Raw genomic sequence first — 23697 nt, forward strand, 5'->3', positions numbered from 1 at the left:
CTGCATATTAAAATAATGAAAAAAGTAGAAAAAAGTATTTCTTACTGTATGAAGAAAAAGCAATAACTAAAAAATCCCAATATCAGTTAACAGGATTATAAATCTCTGTCGCCTAGGACCTCCTGAAAGACTTGTTTAAGGGCCTTCAGTGTTATTTAATGTATATGATGTGTCTGATTCTGATTAATACATCTAGTAATTGGAAAATGGTTTGGAAAAGTTTTGTCATAAATGTGTTAATATGCCAATACAGTAGAGTACTGTTTTTCGTTGCAGCTGGAACAGTCCAATATAATTTCCTCTCTGGAATGTATTTTTAGTCAGCAAATATTTCTTCAGCATTTTTGCAAATCAAGTGAAGAACTATTTCTATTCAAAGGCTTGATCGTTGAAAAAAAAAAGGTCTTTGCTTTTACTTTTGGGGAAATACCGGTATGTGGCAGCATCGGATCGCTAAAAGGCACTGAATTTCACTCCTCCATAAACAGATGTCACCCTGACCACTCTGATGGAAATGGAAACCCAATCTGAAAACAAATAAATATTCAATGAATTCAGGGGATCATATCTGCACTATACAAATCTGGACGATCGTGGCATCAGAAAACTCCTCCGGATGTTTAAATCCCAATCATGACATGTTTTGGTGTCCTTTTTGTCCTTTCTTCCCTTAAGTCACATTCTGCAATGGCTTATTTAGGGCTGCCACCCACCAACCTACGCACGCGCACAGATACCCTCATGCAATACGTCTCATTTAAAATAAAAAATAAAAAGCTAAACCGAACTGCTACAGCCAGGGCGGTTCAATGCCTCGAAATTCCGCTTGTGTAGGACGTACAGCGTCCCCTCCTCCTCCCGCTGAAAAAAAACAAAACGCGCCTTTAGCTATAGGACCTTTCCTCCCCCCGCCTCCAGGGGGAGACAGCCTGAATAAAAAGTCCCTCTGTTTTCAGAGGGATCTCTATGATCCTATTGTTGACTTTGCTTTTTGCTCACGTGTCTGCTCCCCTCCTCCTCCTCCAGCTTTCAGGTGAGCATGCGCGCGGGTTTCGCTTGCCATAGCAACCAGGGCTGGAGACGGTAGCAACTGGAATCCTAACAATGGTGAGTTCCTTCGAGGGGTACCGGGAGGGGAGGGGGAAGAGACGCCCGGGAGAAGATGAGGCGGAGGGAGGGATTTCTCCTTTGGGAAGGGGAGCTGGGGGTCCCTCGTTGCTTGGCTGGCTGGCGGTAAGTACTGGTAATAGTGGCAACAGTTTTTTAGATAGTGTTGACGGCTGATGGAGAGAAGGGAACAACAGCAACGGGAATATTCTGGCAAGAGAAGGGGAGCTTTGGAGGAAGGAAGGAAGGAATAAAGAAGGAAAAAGAAAGGAAGGAAGAAAGGAAGGAAGAAAGAAGGAAGGGATAAAGAAGGAAGGAAGGAAGGTGTGTATGTGTGTCAGTGGCTGGAGCAACAGGTTTCGGACATTGCTGGGGAGAGGAGGGAAATGAGAGCCCAAAGAGCCCTATGAGAAACCAGCTTGTGGAGTGGGAGGTACTGGACCCACTGGAGAGTGTGAGTGTTTTTCAACGTTTTAGAGGGAAGAAGTCCCAGCAGGGATACAGTCCCACACAAGGGTACAGTAGAAAAACAAATGACCGCCATCAGTCATGTGAGTTGAAGTCTCAAACATCTCTCTTTGTCCATACAATCTTCCCCCTTTACATCTTAACAGGTATAATTATTTCATTTGGAGAATTGTGTGGGGGATTATAAAGAGAGGCAGGCGGTGTGTTAGAGACTCCTAAATATACATTGGGGCCTAATGCTTGATTAGATCAGATACCCAACTTCCTCAGATAGTCCTCAAAGAGCAAAAAACAACAACACCACAACCTTGTGAGAACTGAAAACTGCAAACAAACAGAAGGGAACTGTACCTTTTTAAAAGGGAAATTAATAAAAAAAAAAAAAGGCCAGGTACCTCAAGAGTTGTGCAATTGTTCCATCAGCAACAACAAATTCCCCTTAGAACCCACTGCTGATGGAAAGTGGGAGATTTGCTGATTTAAATCTCCCATTTCAGTTTTCTGCACCACTTTCTCCACTATTCAAGTGGTCTGCTGACTCTAGGAATTCTAGAACAAAAATCCAAATAAGGCTGCTTTTATGGAATCCCAACTAATATGTTACAATAAGTGTAATAGGACAGTGATAGGCAGAAGGCACCTTTGATTTACCCACAGACATCTGCAGCAAGGATTTTGACCTATTGCTTGTTAAGCAAAAATTCCTCCTCATAATATAGCTATAAAGAAGGGATTTTGAGCATTAGGAATAAATTGTTATGTGAAAGGGCTTTGCATTTCATTTCTGTTTGAAAAAAATTCTGGGCTCAGAATTCTTTACTTGGAAATGTTCATCTTTTGCACAAAGTAGTGGATAATTAATTTTTGAGTTAGATTGAAAAGATAGAAAAGAGTTTCAAGAATCTTACAAAACAACAGTTTTTTTTTTTACTTTTGTCTTTACTGTGGAGGTGATGGTCGAAGCCTGATATAATCTTAATTTATTCCCACAGGCGGGGTGCTCATTTGAAGAGTGATCTGCATAATTAATGCAAATTAATCATAATCTAAGAATTGTATGAATATCGGAAGTCACCTTCAATAGAATGGTAAATAAATACTTGAAAATCATGACAGAGAATTTGCATTAAAGAGTTTGCCTGAAATTTTCCAAACCATACTTAATATGTATCTACATGATAAATTTAGAGTGTTTTTCTGGTTTATGATTAGGGTGTATTCAATATTTCATACATAGATTGACCAGATATTCTTTTCATATATACATTACTATTTCTTCTTAAGAGTGATTAACATAGGTTTTGATTGCAAGAGTATAATACTTAAAGCTACATGTAAAACTAGACTGAGCTAGAGAAGCCCTTCCATCTTAAGCTTTTAAAAAAAACCCCAGTAAGCATTTTTAAAGCACAGATTATCTGTTATAAATGAGTGACACTACATAAAATGAAGTTGTTTCATTAGCTCTTAAGAATTGGCAGTCTAGCCTGAGTAGAGAAAAGTATCTTTAACAGGATATAAAGTTGCTAAAATGTTTTGTATTGCAAATCATTTATATCTTCTGACTTCTATTCCTTTTACTTTTTGCATAGCTACTTATAAACTCTTCACAAATGAAGTATATATATATTGTTCTACCACAGCTTTTATGCAGAATTATGCCATTTTTCCCCTTTCACAGAAGTAGAAGTGTAGAAAGAAACCAAATTGCTAAACTGTTGCTCTAATAGGTCTTCTGATACCACCTAATGAAAAATCAGAAAACACATTGAATCATATAATTCATATTTTCCATTATTTCTACAGAACTGCTCAGGGAGTGAGAAACTCAGGGAGTTTGAGCTCTTAATACAGACATGGCTTAATAGATGCAGCAACATTATGGAAAGTACCTATACTGAGCACCATAGTTAAAAGGTTGCAGAGACCTGGAATATTAACAGAAGGGCAACAGAGATTATCGCAGAATGAGAAACTAAATCCCACAAAGAGAGATTAAAGGAGCTGGGTTCCTTTAACCTTGAAAAAAGAAGAGTGAAAGGGGCTATAATAAAATTTCAAATATCTCAATTACCAAGGTACTCAATTACCAAAGCAGTAATCAGCTTCCTCTTCTTGATTATGTTCAAAAAAAAATTAGAGAGCCTTCTGTTGTAGATGTATATTCATTTAGATTCCCAAGGTGAGGTATCATACTTAACGGCTTCTTTGTATGTTATGATTTTTTGTGTGTGTCATGGATGTTCTGCCAACACCCATTAGCTTATAGTTTACTGCAGCTGCTTTTTCTTGTATCACATGGACCTCCAGCAGTGGCCTTTTTGATTATAGCCCATGATGCTGTCTATTATAGCAAAAGTTCACAGGCAGTTTTTCCTGCCAAGAAGCTGGGGGAGGGGGGGGGATTAAGAAGCAACAGCTGAGTTTGTTAAGTGAATAACATTAGCCTTTGACAGATTTTATTTTAATAGGTGCATTCATACAAACAATAAAAATAAGTGATGTGAGGCTGAGTGAAATTGTTAATCAGAGTAGAATCAAGAAGTATATCACTATAATACCAACAGCAATTACTAGTTCAGTTCTTCCCAGTCTCTACCCACTTTTCCTGCTCTTTTCTATACATGCCTCTCTTGAATTGTTTGAAAAGAGCAACAATAGCTCAAAAAGGCCCCATATTCGTTAGATGGTGTGAGGTTGGAGAGTAAAGTAGAAAATCATCTACCAGTTCTGATCTCCATAGCTCACATAAGCTAAAATGAACAGGTTTTTCTTCTTTTAAAAATTTTCCATTGATTTCAGACTTGTATGGATGAAGCTCATAGGGCTTTTAACCTGGGACTAGACTAAAATTATAAATATTCATTAAACTGATTCCCTCCTTGATTAAGGCAATTTAATTAATTAACGTCAGTGTGATATACTAGTGAAGGCATTGGACTGAGACTGAAGAGACCAATGTTCAGGTCCACCCTCTGTCACAGAGCTCATTGGCTGACTTTGAACTAGTCACTTTCAGCCCAACTTAGTTCATTCATAGCGTTGTTTTGTGGAGGGAGGGGGGAAATGGAGTAGGGAATGTTTTGTATGACTTCGTGAGCTCCTGAAGGAAAAGCAGGATATAAATCTTAACAGGCAAAGAAACAATGATAAAGCTATGAAATTATCTAAGAGGGTTCTATAAATCCATTATATTTTATTTATATGTTGTTGGATTTTTTTTGTTAGGCAAAAGCAACAACTATCAAGGAAGCTCTAGCCAAATGGGTAAGTAGGAAATAAATTGTGCGTTCTTAATTATATGGATTTTCTTTATCAAGAAAAGTGGTTTTCATTGTGCATTTTTATTTTTAGTAGATGCAAAACAGTTGTTTGCAAGGAACCCAGAAAAGCTATGAAGTCAAACTTTTTAGCTTGTTTAGTATTTGAACTGCAAATGTACTTCTGTGAAAATTAATTAATATTTTTATAATACTGACTATGAGCTGAAAAATGCCTCTTGTAGACATTCCATAATCATTGTATGAGGAATATATATTAAAAGCCATGTCAAGAAGTCATAGAAAACAATACTTGTTAATACATAGCAAAGGGAACAAATATAGTGGATAAACAGCTAATGGTAGACATGTTTGGGAAGGCTTTTTTAAGAAACTGGGAAGAGAAGCAGTAAATATAAAGTGGTTTGATTATTGGGCTGCATATCTCAGAATAAGGCACAGAGAACCTTTGTGAAGTTGTATAGAGCAACCTAAGTAAATGTGATTTAGTTAATTGCTCAGACAGAATGTTCAAAAATGGGAGTATATAAAATGAGAATTTGTATTTTGTATTCAGCTAAGAATAAAACAGCTTCCCCCCCCAACCCCCGCAACAAATCTATTGAAATATTCCATATTGGTGGCATATGAGCAGATGAAAACTTAAAACAATTTGATGTTGTATATTCTGTTCAGGACAAAACTCCAATGTTCTGGTCAGATCAGGTGCTACAGCATTCCAAAGCTTAAAAAACAATTGGTGACTTTTTCCATATTTATCTGTGGTTTATAATGGTGTGGACAATAATAGCCTGACTCTTCAAGTTCAGGTTTGAAGACTGTCATGCTAGCCTGCCCTGGGATCCCGTATGCTCACTGGATCCATTACTCCACTTGTTCCTTTCTATCACCATCACAACCACCTTTTTCCTTTTTATTCTCAATCCCTAGGTGGAAGTGGATTAAGTGGGTACAGATTCAGTCCACTATTCAGCTTGTGTGAGGAAAGAGTTTTATTCCTATTTTGAGCTGTAAATTCAGCTTCAGCCTTTTAATACGTAATAGCACACAATTCCATTGGAAGAGCTGTCATACCATTAGTAACCAATTTCCCTAATGACCCTCCCTATACCTTGAGTAGTGAAGCCTTATTTGCCCCTCTCTCTGACTGTTATCCTCCTTCTAAAAGCTCTTGCTCTTTTCCCGTAGTTGTTTAGGAGAGTCATTTTTATAGAGGAGATTAAATGGATGAAAATTGAGGCAAGTAGAGGGGAGGTTTTCAAGGTTTAAAAAAGAAAAAAAAGTCTTTATAAAGTTTGAGATTGCTTCTAAGAAGCAGCATAGCTGGGGCATCACTATCTCTGTGCAGGTAATTTCTGATTGGAAGAATTAATTCCATAAACACATATAGAGATTTTTTATGTGTGATGGGGAAAAAATGTGAAAGGGGGGTAAGGAGAATCCTTTTTCTCCTTATGTTGCTTTGAAACAGATGCCAAAACTCAAAAGGAACACACTTGATCTAAAAGAGGATGGGGTTGTGTAGAGGCTGCCTCAGAAGTAGACATGTGCTCACTAGCTTCAGTAGTAGCAGTGCTAGTATTGAAATCAGTCTAGTTGCAAGTTCTAGTCCTTCTCCCTTAAATCTTTTACTAACAGCAATTTAATGCTGGCCTGAGCTACTCCACAGTTACCATTCCATACCAAAGTTCAGTCCAGCCTAGGGGGGGTGGGGAACCTAAGAATCATACTCAGTGCTTTGATTGAGAAGTGTGGTAGCATATCTGTTTAAAAGAAGTTCATTTCTTTTTCTCTGAGTAGATTAGAATGAATATTCTTTAAATTTTGAGGAAGCTGTTGTTTGTCATTCTTTTTTACTCCAGGAAGAAAAAACTACTCAGAAGCCATCGGAGGCCAAGGAAGTGAAACTCTATGCTCAGGTTCCCCCTATAGAAAAGATGGATGCTTCTCTTTCCACTCTTGTTAGCTGCGAGTAGGTCCTGAATACTAAAATAAATGTATCCTGGATTGTTCCTGCTTTCAGCAGTACAGGTTGCCCTTATTGACAATTGAAACCTGCAACTCCATTATTAAGCAACTCTATCAGTCACTATGTGGGAAATCACATGACTGGGACTGTGCTTTGCTTTTCCAGCTCACTGTGCAATGTTCCGTGTTCAGCTTGAAACTGCAAGACTAAAAGTGTTACACCTTCAGTTTTGCTTGCCGCTTAACTATTCCTTTGCCCTTTGGAATGTTAGCGCCAACTGCAATAATTAACAAAAGGGAATTAATGTTTGTATTTGCATTAATTGGAGAAGAAGGGATTACAAGAGAATAAGCAAGCACACAATGGAAAGTATACATTGAAAGCAGTTATTATTTTATTTGTTAAATTTATTTACCACCTACCTCATCATGAGGTTACTACAGGCGGCAAATAAATGTAATGCACTGATGTCGGCAACTGCAGTATACAGAACACCTAGAGAATTCCTCACTGTGACCCTTCTTACTCTCTGGAATTCTTTTCTCTCCAATTTCTTCATTCTTCAACAGGGGAGGAACTAGTCTGATACAGGAGAGATTGCTATGAGAAATAGTTGATTCCCTTCCCTCCCTTACAGTGGAGAGGTTTCCACAGTTATATTTTGCCACATGATGACTAACATCCCCTGTCACCCCCTCCAATTTTTCAATTTCAACATTCAACACTTTTTTGAACATTATACGCTCTTGGTCTTGAACAACTTTATAATGTTCACAAGCCTTAATTGATATAATGCGACATCATGATTTGAACTAATCATATTAAAAACTGAGCAGTTTTCAGTTTTGAAATATAGAAATTTTGAGCTATTTGTCCTTTAGTCTATCTTGAGCAATTAGCTTTCAGAATCAGTGCCACAGTGCCTCTTCAGTTCCTATCCCCTCCAAATAATAATTAGCACAAAGTGTTTACAAATCTTCAATCTTTGCAGAATTACAATTAATATAAAATCCTCTTTTTTCTTTGTTTCAAGAAAACTCTCTTTATCTACAAACTGCATTGAAAAAATTGCCAACTTAAATGGGCTAAGTAAGTAATAATGAACATATTGCATCCTTTCTCAAACTTCTGTAAACCACTATTCTAGAAATGGAGCTTATATATATCATGCTTGCTTCTGCCACTTTATCAGTTTAGTTCCTTATTCTATTTATAGAAAATAACGATTGTATGTATTTCATACTGCAAAAATAGGAATGTCTCCTTTCTAATATACTATGTAAGCAGAGACCTTAATGTTTATAGCTCACTTAAATACTCAGTTGAATAGAAAGTTGGGATATAAATTGGATAAATAAATTTAAAAAAATACTGTTCCCATAATCCTCAATGAACAGATTTTTCTCCCGTGGATTGATTCAGGCTGATTGTTATAACTATTATTAATCTGTCGTTCTGTGCAGCAAAATACAAAATTAATTATAAAATCTAGCTTTATTTGAAAACAATATAAGCAGTAGAATATTATGTTGATTGGGTTATTTGAGTACTGATTAGAGTATAGCCTTTTGCATTGATAATATTTTGCATCATTTGAAATGGTAGGCTTGAAGCATTGTTGAAAAAAAGTTTGAGTATTTTTCAAGATATTTAATATAATTTTTTTCCACTTAAAATGAATGGATTGTTTTTTAGAAATATTCCCTTCAATTGTTTTAACCTCTTGGGAAGCTTGTCATCTGTAACCTCTAGCCATGTCATGAATCCACAAATGCACAATTCAATGTGCTAATGAGGAAGTGGATTATTTTGGCTCATTACATGAGTTGAGTTTATGGCTCTCTGAATAATAATCTGTTCAGATCATGAGAAAGATTCAAGAGGTGTTTCAGAAAACTCAACTACCTGCTAATTCCTCTATTATTTACAAAAAGGAACAGCCTTTTCCTAGTTCACAGTGATGCTATTAACACGAAAGTGAAAAAGACACTCTCTTAATGAAATATAAGATAATTGGGCTCTGAAGTTTAAGTACTATAAATTTCTGTAACCTCTCCCCTTAATTCTTTTAGTAAATATTGTTAAAGTAGCCTGAAAATCTTGGTTTTCATTGAATCAGTTACCTAATAATGTGGTTAAAGCAACCACAAGACATTTCTAAATGTTCAGTACTGAATATCTATTTCTATTCTGTTTTTTTATTCAAATCATTTTTCCTTTTAAAGTTAGGTGTAGTGGGTAAGACAGCAGTCTAGAAACTGAGAGATTGCAAGTTCTAGTCCCACCTTACACATAAAGACATCTGGGTGACTTTGGACCAGTTATTTTTTTCTCAGCCGTAGGATGGAGGCAATGGCAAACGCCTTCTGAAAATCTTGCCAAGAAAACTGCGGGGATAGTAGTCAACAGGAATCAATACACACATTCTTTGCCCCGCTGGACTGATATGCATTATTCTTAGGTGGTATGTGCTGGGCTTTTATTTATTTTTAAAAAGTATATATTGCCCAATTCTCAAAACTTCTGACTGGTTATAGTGTTTCTTAACTAATAATGTAGAAAAATAAGTGTGTTTCTGTTACAGAAAACTTGAGGATATTGTCACTGGGAAGGAACAACATAAAAAATCTGAATGGGCTGGTAAGTAACCTTGATGAGATAGTTGTTTCTCATAATAACAATAAGAACATCAGTGCATGTAATGAATATCAGTTGATTGGGACAAATATTGAATAAAACCAACAATACTGTGTAAGTTTAAAAAAATCTTGAAGAACCATAGATTCTTAAAGAATTATAAGATCTCTACCTCATGTAAAAAGGATATATGAGGTTTTTCACAGCTGGTCACTGTGATAACACCTCACTAAGTAGCCATATTCACTTAATGGAAGTGCATGAGAAGGGTTTCAAACTATACTTTAAGATCCAGTTACAACTGGCAGTTAATGAAGATAAGAAACAGTTTACATACTCATTTGATCAGCTAGTTCCATTTAACTGCTGCCATATGGGAAATTTCATACTTTATTCCTTGCATTGCAATAATTCAACTACATGTTGCCAGAAGCAGCAGCAGCAGCAATCTGTCAAGGCAAGGTTACAGTTAGTATATCTGCTAAATTGTTAAATGGTGCATGAAAAATATGTATGCCTGAACCAAAATAATGAAATCAAGGGCACTTACACTAGGAACTGATTTTTAGGAAAGTACAACTTCTCTGAAGCACCATTATGTGTTGTGGCCCAGCAGGATCCATTTGAGCTGCTGATGGATAGCAAGGAACCCTATGAGTCTGCTATGGAAGATGTGGAGGACCCTGGGCAGGGTTCAGACTCAGAGCAGGGACCAGAGGCTGGTTGGCCACCAGGAGGCAATTGAGACATGGAGCAGTGGGGAAGATCAAAGGCAGTTTGTCCCTGACGCCAGACAGAGAAGGGCGGAGAAACGGAAGCAGCAGCTGCGGAGGCAGACTCATAAGAGATAATCAAGCCCAGGTGGTTGTGACTTGGCCCCTCCCAAGAGCGTATATAAGTGAGAACTTGGGAGGGGTCCTTTTACAGGACACAACCGTTCGTAACAGTCTTGAAGAACTCTTGTCTGGCCTGTTTCGTATTTCCGTTCTGTTTGGTTTGGGTTGCTGCCAACCCTTCTTGCATGAGAGTGTTGTTTGGGCTTTCAGCCAATGGAGTTGTAATTCCTGTGATTAAAGAGTGGCAAATAGCCTGTGTCTGCATTACTCACAAGCCGGGGTGTGTGTGTGTCAGAACAATTATGTATCTGGATTGTTTATTGTTCTTGCCAGTCTATCACTCTGATGAATTCTAGTTTAGAATATCTTCTGTCTCATAAAAATTATGTTATTTCTTGCAACAAATGAATATCTTACTCAAAACTCTCAAATATGCCAGTCTAGAATAGGCTAAAATCCCAATGAAGCTGCCTGATATGACTCTTGCCTGACTAGTGTAATCCAAAAGGCTTTGAAATCTATGGATCCCTCTTACAATCTCCATCCCATATTAAGAATATATAGAATGAGGATTTGATTTTTCTTTCAACTCTACTCCATCATTTTGTATTTTAGATTTATCTTAATTTATGGTCTGGTACTATGGAAGCAAAAGATTGTACCTTTTTTTTTTTTTTTGCTTTTTTAAACTTAAAAGCTTCTGACGGTAATAGAACATTTTCCTCAAAACATTATTGTTTTTCAGGAAGCAGTTGGGGATACATTAGAGGAGTTGTGGATCTCATACAACTTGATTGAGAAGTTGAAAGGTCTCCATGTGATGAAGAAGCTGAGAATTCTCTACATGTCCAATAATCTGGTGAAAGATTGGGGTAAAGCAATGTCATCATTTCTACTTTGAAACATATTGATCATTTTACTAGGGTTATATTTAATAATCTATGTTCTGATGCAAGGATTTTTACAATTCCACTTCTGCACAACAACCATATTTTCATTTTGAAAGGTCATAATCCACAGATAATATGCAATAAAATTAAGTGCAATAATGGGCCAAACCAAAGGAGGATATATAGAAATTATTTGCTGTCATTTGCTCAGTATTCATGGATATTTATATTTCATATATGCTTTGTTATTAATGAATTTTTATGCTTACCTAGATAGCTATTTGCTTGTGCTTATGTATTCCATGCTTAGAAAATATAGTATACCTATTTATAAATATAGCTAAATATATAAATATACCTAAAACAAGATTGATTTATGACATCAGCAAGTATTTGGGGGTCAATTGGCAAAAGAAAGCTCAGGGCCATATAGGTTGGAAACATGTGGAAGAGGCCTTCATCCTGCAGTGAACAGACAATGGCTTAAATGATGATGATGATGATGATGATGATGATGATGATGATGATGATGACGACGACGACGACGACCTATTTATAACCTGGCATTTTCTAGTTCCAATTAATAACATAGCTGTGTTCTGATTTTATTTTTTTAATGTCACTATATAAAATAAATTAACAGAAAATTGTATACATACAACTCAGCTAACTATATAATATAATATTAATGTGAAGGAAAATAATGAGATTTATAAACTGAAACCTTTAAAAAAATGATCAAATTGCTTGGCAATCCTTTACCTTGTTCCTTTATTCAAATGAGACTAATTTGAAGTTTGAGAGCAAGTTTGGCATAATGGTTAAGGCACTAGACTTTAAACCAGGAGACTGTGAGTTCTACTTCTACCTTAGGCATGAATCCAGCCAGGTGACTTTGGGCTGGTCACACAATCTCAGCTCTAGGAAGAAGGCAAGAGCAAACCAGTTCAAAAACCTTGACAAGAAAACACTAGGGATTAGTCCAGACAGTTGCCAGGAATTAACACTGACTCAAAGGTACACCAGAGGAAAGGGGGGGGGGGGTTGATCAACAATGTGTACTAAGTTCATATTTATTTTTTCAGTAGTCTATAATAATTTTTGTCCTTGTCCCACTTGTGAAAGTTCCATAATTTTTAATATCTTAATTAATTTAACATACTGGGAATATAGCCAAGAAGAATTTGTCACAGAAAGGTTGGGCTAAAATTGCTAACTGGCTTGGATGTTATCCAGAAGTGTGGAAATAATAGAACAAACCTAGTTGAACAATGCCTTCGAATATTCTAGTTTCTGAATTGCATCTCTAACAAGGAAGCCATTGCAGCCAACCTGCTTCAGGCAGTCTCTGATGTACTCAGTATAGGCTGATTTTTTTTTTTTGTTTATCCTTAAATAGAGACTATTTTTTTGATTTTCAAAAACAGGCAATTCATTATTTCATATTGTTTCAATATAATTTTCATCAAATTTCTTCAACTTTTTACAAAAGTATGTTGTTAGACGCCTCAATGGATTCTTCCAAAATCTGTAAAAAATTCAAAACTTCAGGTGCAGAAACATATAGTATAGCCTTTATTGTCATTGTACAAAATAAATACAACGAAATTAGTTTTAGCCTCACTGGTGCAATCCATGACAACAAATACAAACAACATAAATAGTATAAGGAATAATTCCAATGCAAGTAATTAGGGGAAAAGAAAAAAGAAAAAGGAAGAAAAAGAAAAAAACTAGTCATACGTTTCTGTGTTGTGCATGGAGTGATTGTGGTTGTGTTTAAGAGTAACATTATATATATATATATATACACACACAACAGTATCAATCCCTGGCAGTCCAAGTACAATTTGAAATTCTCTGAGGTCAATAAAATGGCTTCAAGTTTTACAGAAGTTTTAAAAACTTATTCATTCGTCCCAACTAATATTTAGAGAAACCTGTCTATCCAGAAAATGGATTCACCCACTATTTTTATAGTCTGTTTTGCTTGTGCCTTTGAATCAGTCTTGACTGCTGGCAACTGCCTGGACTAGGCCCTGCAATTTTCTTGGTAGCATTTTTAGAAGTGCTTTGCCCTTCCCTTCTTCTTAGGTCTGAACCAGAGCAACAGGCCCGAGGGTCACCCAGCTGGTTTTGTGCCTAAGGTAGGAACTCAGTCTCCCAGTTTCTCCCTTGGTGTTTTTGGCTACTACACTAAACTGGCTCATTGTGTGTTGCAGTTATCTTATAACGTAAACTTGACTACTGATTATTGTACACTACCCAGAGTCATTTCTCATGAGAAGGACTGCTTATATAAATTTGTTTAATAAATTACTTAATAAATAAACTTTAGAGTAAAAAGATTAAATTGTATCAGCAGCACAATGTGTGCCATACACATATCTATTAACATTTAAGTGCAGCTGTGGAAATCCATTTGTTGTTAAGTGAAAGTTGTGTGTTCTATAATCTTCAAAGCCAGCTCCACATATGCCATTTCACCTGATAATTATTGGAAAAGAAATACCTACACCACATTATTTACGTTAGCAGGACTGAATCTGGAACACCATATTCTAGATAATGAGACATATTTGTGTTATATAAACGCAGCTGATCTAGCAACCTCTGATCATTTACCTGGGAATTGCAATTTTGATGAGATGAACAAACACTTTCATGGGCAGATAGTAACTTTTAGGATGGTACACTGCTTTGAATTTTAAGAGTACTGTTTGCATTTCCATACTTGCTTTGAAACGTGCGTGTGTGTGTGTTAGAGCGACCATAGATGTGCAAGTGGTATCTGTCAACAGCAGCAAACGCCAAACATGTCTTTTCCAGTTGTAGAGAGTAGCCAGGTAATCTTGAGGAAAGTCACAGCTGCTTTAAGAAGTTGTTAACAGGTGATATGTGAGGAGCCACGAGAGATCTTTACTGAAGTACAACATTGCTTATTAGCACCTTATCTACCTCATTGATGAACACGCATCTTAATTTTATAAAAAAAATAATTTCTGTATTCGATTGAATGGCACAGTTGTTTGGGAACCACAACTAGAAACCTGGAAAGTTCATATCCGAGGTAGTGAAATATTGCACAATAAGTAAATTATTCTTTTTAACATCTCCCTGCCCTTCTGACATGGGCATTTGGTATAAGCCATGTTAAGCCACACATCAAGATATTATCATGCAGATAAAATAAGCTCTGTAATTCCAATGATGATGTGATGATTCCCTCTCCCTGCAGGCTCCCATGCCTTTTGGTTTTGAAGTAGGAATTTTTTTCCCTTTCCTAATATTTTTTTTCCTGATTATGTCTCTCTATGGATGCAGCAGAGTTTGTGAGGTTGGCAGAGTTGCCACTACTGGAGGACCTGGTGTTTGTAGGCAATCCACTGGAAGAGAAATACTCTGCTGATTCACAGAGTGCCTGGGTTGAGGAGGCAACCAAGCGAGTGCCCAAACTGAAGAAACTCGATGGTGAGAACTGAGGAAGAATAACATAGCATTAATAACGGAGCCAAAAGTTCATACGAAAAGTTAAGCTCCGGAAAGATCAGTTCATTTGTGAGGGTTCATTTTGAGTATTTTGAAAAGTCAAATTATGATAAACATTTTTACTGCCCCTTTTGGTTTCAACCAAATTATTCAGCGAAGACCTATAGTAGAGATAAATGAAAATCTGTAGATTTTTATTTCTGCCAAATATTTGTTTTCAAAATAAAAAACATATCATCAGTGTTAGAAGAGAGAGAAGCTAAATTAAGCATGTTGGAAATTTAGACTACCTCCCAATAGACACTGACGTTAAAAAACTGGTTTTCTCTTAGGCTTTGGAATAATTCCCCCCTTGTATCCTTTAAGTCTTGATCTGAACATGTGTGCTGATATAAATAACTTCATGGGAGAATTGGTGGATGTATTAATAAATTCATTGAAGAAGTGGGTTGGGCAGTCATTTGTTTTACTATTTTAATGCTAATTTTTAATTTAGTTTTTCAGTAATAATTTTGAGAAAATCAGAATCTAGCTAAGAATTCCTTTAAATTCTTGTTAACAATCTTTACCAAAATGATATATTGTTATGAGACTTCACAGACAGCATAGGGCCAAGGAACTGGAAGTGATAGGGAAAAAATTGAAGAAAATGCAATAATGATTGTTGTGATTTATGTATGTATTTATTTATTTTAGGTATCCCAGTTATAAAACAGGAAGAAGCGGAAGAAGGAGAAAACTAGCACCTTTTCTTTCACATTAAATTATTGATGTATCTCCAGCACTATATAGGATGTGATGCTTTTGTATAAATATGTCTTTAAAGAAAAATTTAGGCAACATTTTAACTGATTCATCTCCATGTTCTTCTCACCCAAAGAATTCTTACTTTTTTATTATGAATGTTTACTTTTTATTTAATACCTGGAGGGTTTTTTTTTGCAAGTGTATGGGTTTTTTTAAAAGAGCAGATTTCTATAAAGCACGTGTTAAATAGTTTTCTCTAATCATTTGAGAAATAGCAGATGGGTTCTATATGGTATGGCTTTTTAAAAAATATCTTTCTTTTAAAGAAAGGCTTCAAATAATGGTATGCTTTAACATTTATCAAGTGTCTCTTGTTTTTTCTCCTGAGTTAATATCCAGTATTAGATGAAAGAGTGAAGGCAGTTTCTTTGTTCTAAGTGAAATATTTCTCTCCTCCTTTGGTTTAATATGCTGACTGAATTTTCCTACTTTGTTTTAAGGAACATGAAACTCTTAAGCAAAGGTTTTGTAGTGATTATATGTTGCAGAATGGCTAAAGTCCTTTATTATTTTGGAATCTGAGTAATCTGAGAAGAGAAAGCATCTGTCGAAAGAAGCTGAAACATAACAAGTCATTCAAAACAAAGACATTTTAATAACTGATAAATGACAGCTGAAGAAATGACAAGAAAGAAAGAAGAGAAAAGCAATAATGCTGTAGGATATATAGGACATGTGTTCCAATGCAGTTTATTTTTATTTTTTTTGTAACGAAGTTTATAAGTCTTCTCACTTTGTGAAAGCCTTCTCCATCCCTAAAATTTTTCACTGACATGACTGGATATTTTAGTCATTCCTAAAGATGGAAAGGAGAGAAATAAAGTAAGGTGTTACTATTTTGCTGAAGGTAAAATTTAATTTTATAAGGCTTGCGGGAGTTTTTCTCTGCTATTTTTTTTTTCTACTTAAAAGTATTGGCTCTGACAATCCATTTGTCTGTTAACAAATGACAGGCATTCAAAAAAGGGATGGCACTGAAACACTCTGCATAGTTATATGGGAATAAACACTATTTTACACAAACGCTGAGCCTTTGCCCAGGAATATTTATTCTTTAGCCTTTGGATTTATCCTAATCATTTAAATGTAGCAGTTGGTTAATTTGATTACCCCTGTGGTTCTACTTTGTCTCAAATCTATGTGTTTATGAGGTATTAAGACAGTTATTACTCTGAAAGAATTTTGTGGCTCTTTTTTTTCAAGAGGAGAGTTCCTTACTATTTTAGGCTTGGTTACTTCAAAGAGCAATCCTCTAAAATATTTCACAAACTTTCATCTGAGGTTCAGTGGAATTGTTCTTGCACATCCACAGATTGGATTTAAAAAAAAAAAACTTTCAGATAATTTGATGTTTACTTTCATTCTATTTATATTTAATCTTAGTTGTTTCTGTGAATCAATCCATGTAGATGCATCATTTTTAAGAAAGATGTTTATGTGTTAGGTTTAGTGCTTGGCATTGTTTTTCCTCATATGTTCTGATTAGTATCTTTCTTGTTGTCTTCACATTAGGCCAGGTGTAGGTAATCTTTTGTTGGCCAGGAGCCCAGCTGAATACTGGGGAAGAGGCTGCAAAATGAATGGAATATTTCACATGTGAGCAGAATTATGTTTAGGGTTACAGAGTAGAGTACTAGATTTGAAAGGCAGCTATGAACTGAATAAACAGATGGTTTATTTAGGGCTTATGCTACTGTACAGGTGTCATCTTTTCTTATTTCAACAAATGGGAAATGATGCTATCAATTTTCAGCAATCATGACAAGCTTTAAGAAACTTTAGAGCTATAAAAAAAGGGCCAGATTTCACGATGACCTTAGAGATTGCAATAAGGCAATGTCTGTTTGGATGCAGTAGAGGTTACTTCTGAGTAAACATGCATAGGATTACACTGCTCGCAGCTGAGGAAGCTTATGAACAGATACATGATGATGGTTCTTGATGTATAACTTTTTCTTTTAACAGTTTAAATTAAGGCACTGTCTATATAAGGCATTGTGTTTCTAGACCAGTCATGATTGTCATTTATGTTCATCATCATCTTTGCATCTTAGCAATTGATTTTTCTCTTGGTACCTGTGAGGCAGGAGAAACTGGTAAATTAATGAAGACTTATGTACAAAAATTGGAGCTGCAAACATTGGGACAGTTGCTGGATGACAATAAGCAGTCACAGTATTGGGTATTTCTTTCCTGCCATCTACTGGACATCCAGAGTTTTGCAGCCTGAGTAACCTTTAACTGGGAAAAAACAGTACCATAAAGCAAAACTCAAAAGTACTTCAAGTGGGCTAACTTAAGAAATTCATCCAAAATCTGGGACCCATAACTCTTGTGGAATGGATATTTGATACATTTTATAAAACGTTTTATGACCCAAACATTATCCTAAAGCAACTTATGGCGTAATACAAAATGTCGTAAAACATTTCTGGTCTTGATGTTTGACTGTGCTATACAGGTTCAACATGGGCTGTTTTTAAGGCAGAAACATCTCTGAATGTATCCCAGCTTTTCCAGTGAAGGCAGTGCATTAGAAGCTCTGTCATTGTTGAAGACATTGAGAAATCTGGTAAGGAAATTTCTCTGAAAGGATGACAACCACAGGCCATGGGTTGCCTATGGATTGGTTATTATGATATGGGTTTAAGAGGCTGGTTCTCTGCAAGGACTTGCTTTTGAAGCATTTAGTGCTTGGAATTAAGATAAAGTCAGGGTTCTTGCTAATGAGTCAAATGTCCAGTCACCTACAGGGGATCTGGTAGGCAGGCAGTTCTAGATGCTGAAGTGGTTCTTGGCGTCCCTCAAATGGTCAATGCGTTTGAAGGGGAAAGTCAGCAAAATGTTTTCACTAGCAATTTTTGTGGAATTTGGTTTGAATTCAGCTTAGCGTTCTCTTTGATGCTGATGGTATAGTTAGTATATTGCTCATGCAAGTAATGTCATAATCTTAATAATAGAAATCTCGATACTTTTAAGTTATTTTTTTCCCTCTTGAAAAATGTTCTTCAGAGAGAGTTCTGTCATTTCACCTACTTCTTGCCATTTGGGATCCCTCACGTATACTGTCAGTTGTGTGTATTTGTATCCAGGAAGTAAGATAAAACACATTTCCTGGCAAGGAAATATCTAAAATGAACAAGGCCAGTAACTAGGAATTAATCTATAATTTTCTCTGTTCATGTCATGAGAAACAAAATTGTTATAGGTTTTTTTTTACAACCACTTTATAATACTTTTTTGAAGTGTGATGGGATATCTAATTTTAGAAGTGGGTAATAGTAATATGACAGCACATCTTTCTTTAGCAAATAGTATCTTAGTAAAGAATTAGTGCCTTTCTTAAAGAAACCTATTGCTAAGCTATTATCGGCACTGGTGTCTCTTTTAGGAGTTAGATGGAAATCCTTTACTTTATCCAGCATTATTATTATTGTTGTTGTTGTTGCTTGGCTTCCAACTATACTTCTTGTGCCCTTTGTGTCAGTTGGATTGCTGACATAATCCTAATATTTACCATAACATTTAGAGAAAACTCAAAATAAAAATTTAAATGGAGGAAAATGAGGTGTTTGACAATTGAACTGTTCTGACTCTTGCAGAATGATCATGGATGATCAACAGGCATAATTTTTTAAAAGAATTAACAGGCCTTTTCATATTAAATAAAGAATTCAGATATATTTATAAGTTTATTTTTGGTATGCTGATAGAAAAATGTGATCCTGTGACAAGTGTTGCTTTAGTGATTAGCTCAATTTCCTGTTTCATTCATCCAGTACTAATTGTAATGCTTGCTTGTATAGAAGTTAGCTCAATTTTATATTTTTTAAGAACATTGAATTGCACTGGTGTCTTCAGACCCATAAACAAACTCATGGGTTTGCTGCGGTAGGGAAAAGGAGGAGCAAAGGGAATATTTTTGGATTTTCAAAATTGTACAGCTGGCAAGAGCTTGATGAAATAGATGTATATTCCATTTATATATATTCAGTGTACAACAGATTGTACAGTGCTGCACTGAACTGCAGTATAAGATGTGATTCATAAATAAAAAAGCAGTGATGCTTGTGGGAAAACCTTTTAACCGTACCTAAATTTCCAAGGAACTGCATAATTAGAAGGCTTTCACCATGATAATGTGTACAAGTATAATAAAAGTTTTAATCAATGATAATATGGCTTCCTTCAGAAGCTATATTATCAGAAGGAAAGTGAGGCTTAAGAGTTGGAATTTGAAATGGAATGATTTATCTTTAAAGATATGAATTACAATGAAATCTACCACCAAACCATTTCAGTACCATTTCTTCCACAACCTAGAAGGTGCAGGTTACCCAAAGGAGCTCCTAGGAGCCTAGGTAAAAAATAGGGTTAGTGACTGCAGAGTCTTTGCCACACATCTTTCAATTTTAGTCTTCTTGAAGGCTGTTCTTGAAGGCTACACCAAATCTTGCCGTGAAAGATGCTTCTATAGCACGTTATCTTTATTTCGCTAAATGATGGATAGATGGCTCAGCATGACCTGGAGTGTCCTTTCCAAATTGCATATATAAGACTTTTTTAATAACAAAGCAACATTTTTTGTTGCAAAAAGCAATTGGTATAATGAAATTTTTATCTACCAAGTAATGTTAGAAGATGGAATGGGCATGAGGTGAGCATTGGGTTGATATGGCATTACAGTAAGATTGTTCCAAATAATGTACTCCTGACATTGTTGAAATGGATTAGTTTGTAGTGCAAAACAGAAATCCAATTGCTAAAATAAGGAGTGTTTCTTTTTTTAAAAAATGCACTTTAAAATTATGCACTGGATGCTGATGGAAAGTAATGCAAATGGCTGTGTTGTGATATGTGGGTTATGCAGAGAAAGCTTCTTGGCAGAGCAACAAATAAAAAGGACTTTCTTGTAATTGCTCTGAGGAGCTGTTATGGTTTGCCACCTCCCTGGAAATTATTTAGTCTAATATATGGATTATGGGTGAAATAAATATCCATGTAAAAACATGACAGCAGTGTTGAATCCTGCTGTCCACACTGGAAATTGGGTGGCTTATGTTAACCTTATTTAATGGCATTTTAATAAATTTAATGCATACTAATAAATTGAGGTGTCAACTTGTATTTCAGTCTCTCTGGCTGCAAACAGACACAACATTATTTATGCAAAGATGTCGAAGGACATTTAAAGCAGGCAGCTCTCATTTGTGAATCTCTAGTTTTGGTAGAAATTTAGGCTTCTTAAACAAACTCCAAGTTGGAGAGCAATTTTCAAGCAATTACTGTAGCATGATAACTCCTTTTTAAAAGTAGAATATAATTTTGTAGCACCATCATATTGTCTGACATTATTATAAAGTTATTTAGATCTGTTTTAAGTCATTTTGTGAAACTTGCTCATAGTAGTAATAAATGTTTTATACAAAGGACATTACTGTCGTATGTGAATTATTCAGTTACAGCCCAATTACAAGTCAAGATGGCAATGTAAGTTTTTGCTTAGGTAGGGCTGTCAAAGTCCCGGCCCGCAGGCAGGATGCGTCACACGCTGGCAACACCCAGTTTAGCGAAGGGGGGAGTCCCGATACATCATGTGATGTGACTTTGACACCCCTGCTATAGGGGGACCCTTAAAGCATTATTAGAGCCATACATGACTTAAGAAGGGAAAGGATTTACTGTATATACTAAGCTAATCTATAAACAAACCTTTGCTTTGCTTAAACGTAATGGTTTTAGTGAGGTTCAACTAGGAAAGCCACTTAATGTGACACAATGAAACTATGCTTCTGAGTTAGATCTAAAGAATGGTAAAGCAAAATTCTGTGCAGGATTCTACTACAGCATCCACAGCTGGTGGCTAGACAGCCTCTTTAAATACATCTAGTAAGAAAAATCTACCAACTGTCTAGATCACTGTTTCTCAACCTCAGCAACTTTAAGATGTGTGAACTTCAATTCCCAGAATTCCCTAGCCAGCGAGAATTCCAGAGAAATTCACATATCTTAAAGCTGCCAACAAGGTCTAGGCTGTCTATTACAATATGAGCATGTTTCAACTGTTGGGAATTATCCTGATGTCTACTTGAAATTTGCTTTTTTGCAATTTAAATCCACTGCCTTATTTTTCCTGATCTACACTGAGTGCGCCTCTCAGTAACAGTGCTTCAAACTCCTGTTCAAGGCCCCAGGAATCACACACGTATTCAAATAACTGCAGGCAGGAATGGGGGTGGGGGTGGTTTCCGAATGATGTCAGATGTGTCATCCATTCAAATAACACAAATTATATAAATTGCACCAGTCACAAGTGACAATTATTAATGCAAAATTTGCCTGATATCATGAAGCACGTGATGTCACAAAGGGTATTTACAGCTGCCTCTGCAAAAAATAAATCCTGCATTGGCCTAACGGCCCTAAACCCAAACGTTTTACTTTTCACTGCGTCCAACTTTTTAATTCAGTGGGCAATCCAATGCAGGAACGTTTCCATTCTTTGCTAGTTCACTGAAGAATGGATCCACAGGCTCATATACAAAGATCAGCTAGCAGAAAAACAGCACACAACTTTTGCAGCACACACATCTTGTTTAATTACACCAGGCAGAAACGCACCATGGTAGTCAAGAAAGAAAAAAAAACCACCCTCTTATTTCAAAAAATTAAATTAAAAAAAGAACTTATTACAAAAGCTGCTTTTAAACCTTATTTAATTAAAAAAGGTTTAAAAAGATATAATGGAACCTCCAGAAGTAAATAAGTTACAAGTACATTAAATCACATCAGCAAGACTTTTAGTGTATTAATAGTTTGTAAAAAAAAACACAAAAATAAATTGTCTGATCTATCACATTTATACACAAGAGGTATATAATACTTTCATATGTACAATATTTTAATATGTAACAGTCTTTTTAAAAGGTGCAGCAAATACACAAAAGGCAATTTCTGCTCATTTGTTAAAATAAAAGCTCTATATCAAAAGCATTTATACAATAATTACAGGACAGTTTCTGTACTGTACATCAAGAAAACTTCAGCATTAAACACAGACTAAAAACATACTAAATTTGAACAGCAGGAGAGTAACATGAAATGTAAATATGCAACTGGATTTTCTTTCAACAAAGCATATTAAAAGCATATTGTTATTTTACATACATACATATATACAGTCTTGCAAAAACTTATCTGAATACAAGCAGGTGGGGGATTTTTATAGCTTCAGCTGTTGATATAAAATCTCACGCTCCAAAAAGGAGAGAGACAAAAAAGAAGTGTAAGCAGCTGGAGATTAGGGCCACAACCTGTCTCAAACTTCACTCATTTCTATACAATTTGGGCAGGAAATTCTGAATAGTTCCCTGAAATGAACACCAGACTTGGCTCTGGAAGAATTCAGCACAGTAACACATGTGGCATTAAAATAATAATTGATTGGGGAGAAGGGAAGGGGTGAGAAGCATCTGTGCAGCTTCCATTTCTTCTGAAACAAATTGAGCTAGTGAGTCACAGCAGGAGGCCATATATCTGAGAAGAGAGTAGAGGCACACTGGGAAGTATTGGGATGAAAACATTTATAAATTGGGCAGAGGGAGGAAACAGCAACATTTTGCAGACATACTAGAGTGGTACAGTATTCCACTCTCTTGTGAGCATAAAGCAACTAAAAAGTGGGAAAGCGGGTCAGAATATGAGTAAAGCAAGCAAAATGTTGAATTGCAGTTCTCCAACTATATCAGAGATATAGTGATTATGCAACGGGAAGGTACAGCCTAATTAAAACTAGTTTTAAAGATGACTGATGATGAAAGGAATTTTAATTGGCATCTTCAATTATCTTATGCTCAATGGATGGGCAATGCATGTCCACTCAGAAGTCTCAATTACAATAGAAGAACCTCACCCCAGCTAACCTTTGTTATCTCCAAATCTAAGTAAGGTCGATCGTAGTTAATACTGGAGTTGTAGACTAGATTGGAATGTTGAACTAGCATTCCAGAAGATGGGAATGGAAAATCACTTTGGTATTTCTGCCAAGAAAAAGGCATGGATTAGATCACTAGAAGTCCACTGAATTTAAGTCCACAGCTTCTAAATGAGATTATCCAGCTGTGTATTACTAACAAATGCTCATTTGCAAATGTAGCAATCATAGAAAATAAATGTACATATTAAGAGTTTCCAACACAATTTTTGCAGCATTA

At 35.9% G+C, this 23697-nt stretch overlaps 1 protein-coding gene across 1 annotated transcript; it reads left to right on the plus strand.

The window, feature by feature from the left end:
• The first annotated feature begins 1008 nt into the window (after positions 1-1008).
• Positions 1009-17868, plus strand: DNAL1 (dynein axonemal light chain 1). The gene is made up of 9 exons (XM_032228786.1): positions 1009-1107; positions 2568-2663; positions 4804-4842; positions 6719-6828; positions 7859-7914; positions 9410-9465; positions 11044-11170; positions 14513-14659; positions 15374-17868. Exons 2-9 carry the CDS (start codon positions 2661-2663, stop codon positions 15418-15420), a joined length of 585 nt encoding a protein of 194 aa, XP_032084677.1. The 5' UTR covers positions 1009-1107; positions 2568-2660; the 3' UTR covers positions 15421-17868.
• The last annotated feature ends 5829 nt before the right edge of the window (positions 17869-23697 follow it).

This window comes from Thamnophis elegans, chromosome 1, assembly GCF_009769535.1.
Source record: "Thamnophis elegans isolate rThaEle1 chromosome 1, rThaEle1.pri, whole genome shotgun sequence".
Taxonomy (NCBI): Eukaryota; Metazoa; Chordata; class Lepidosauria; order Squamata; family Colubridae; genus Thamnophis; species Thamnophis elegans.

Excerpts from the sequence above, each read along its gene's own strand:
- DNAL1 (XM_032228786.1), top strand. Across the intron at positions 4,843-6,718 it reads AGGAAGCTCTAGCCAAATGG|GAAGAAAAAACTACTCAGAA; the intron begins GTAAGTAGGAAA and ends TTTTTACTCCAG. Across the intron at positions 9,466-11,043 it reads TAAAAAATCTGAATGGGCTG|GAAGCAGTTGGGGATACATT; the intron begins GTAAGTAACCTT and ends ATTGTTTTTCAG.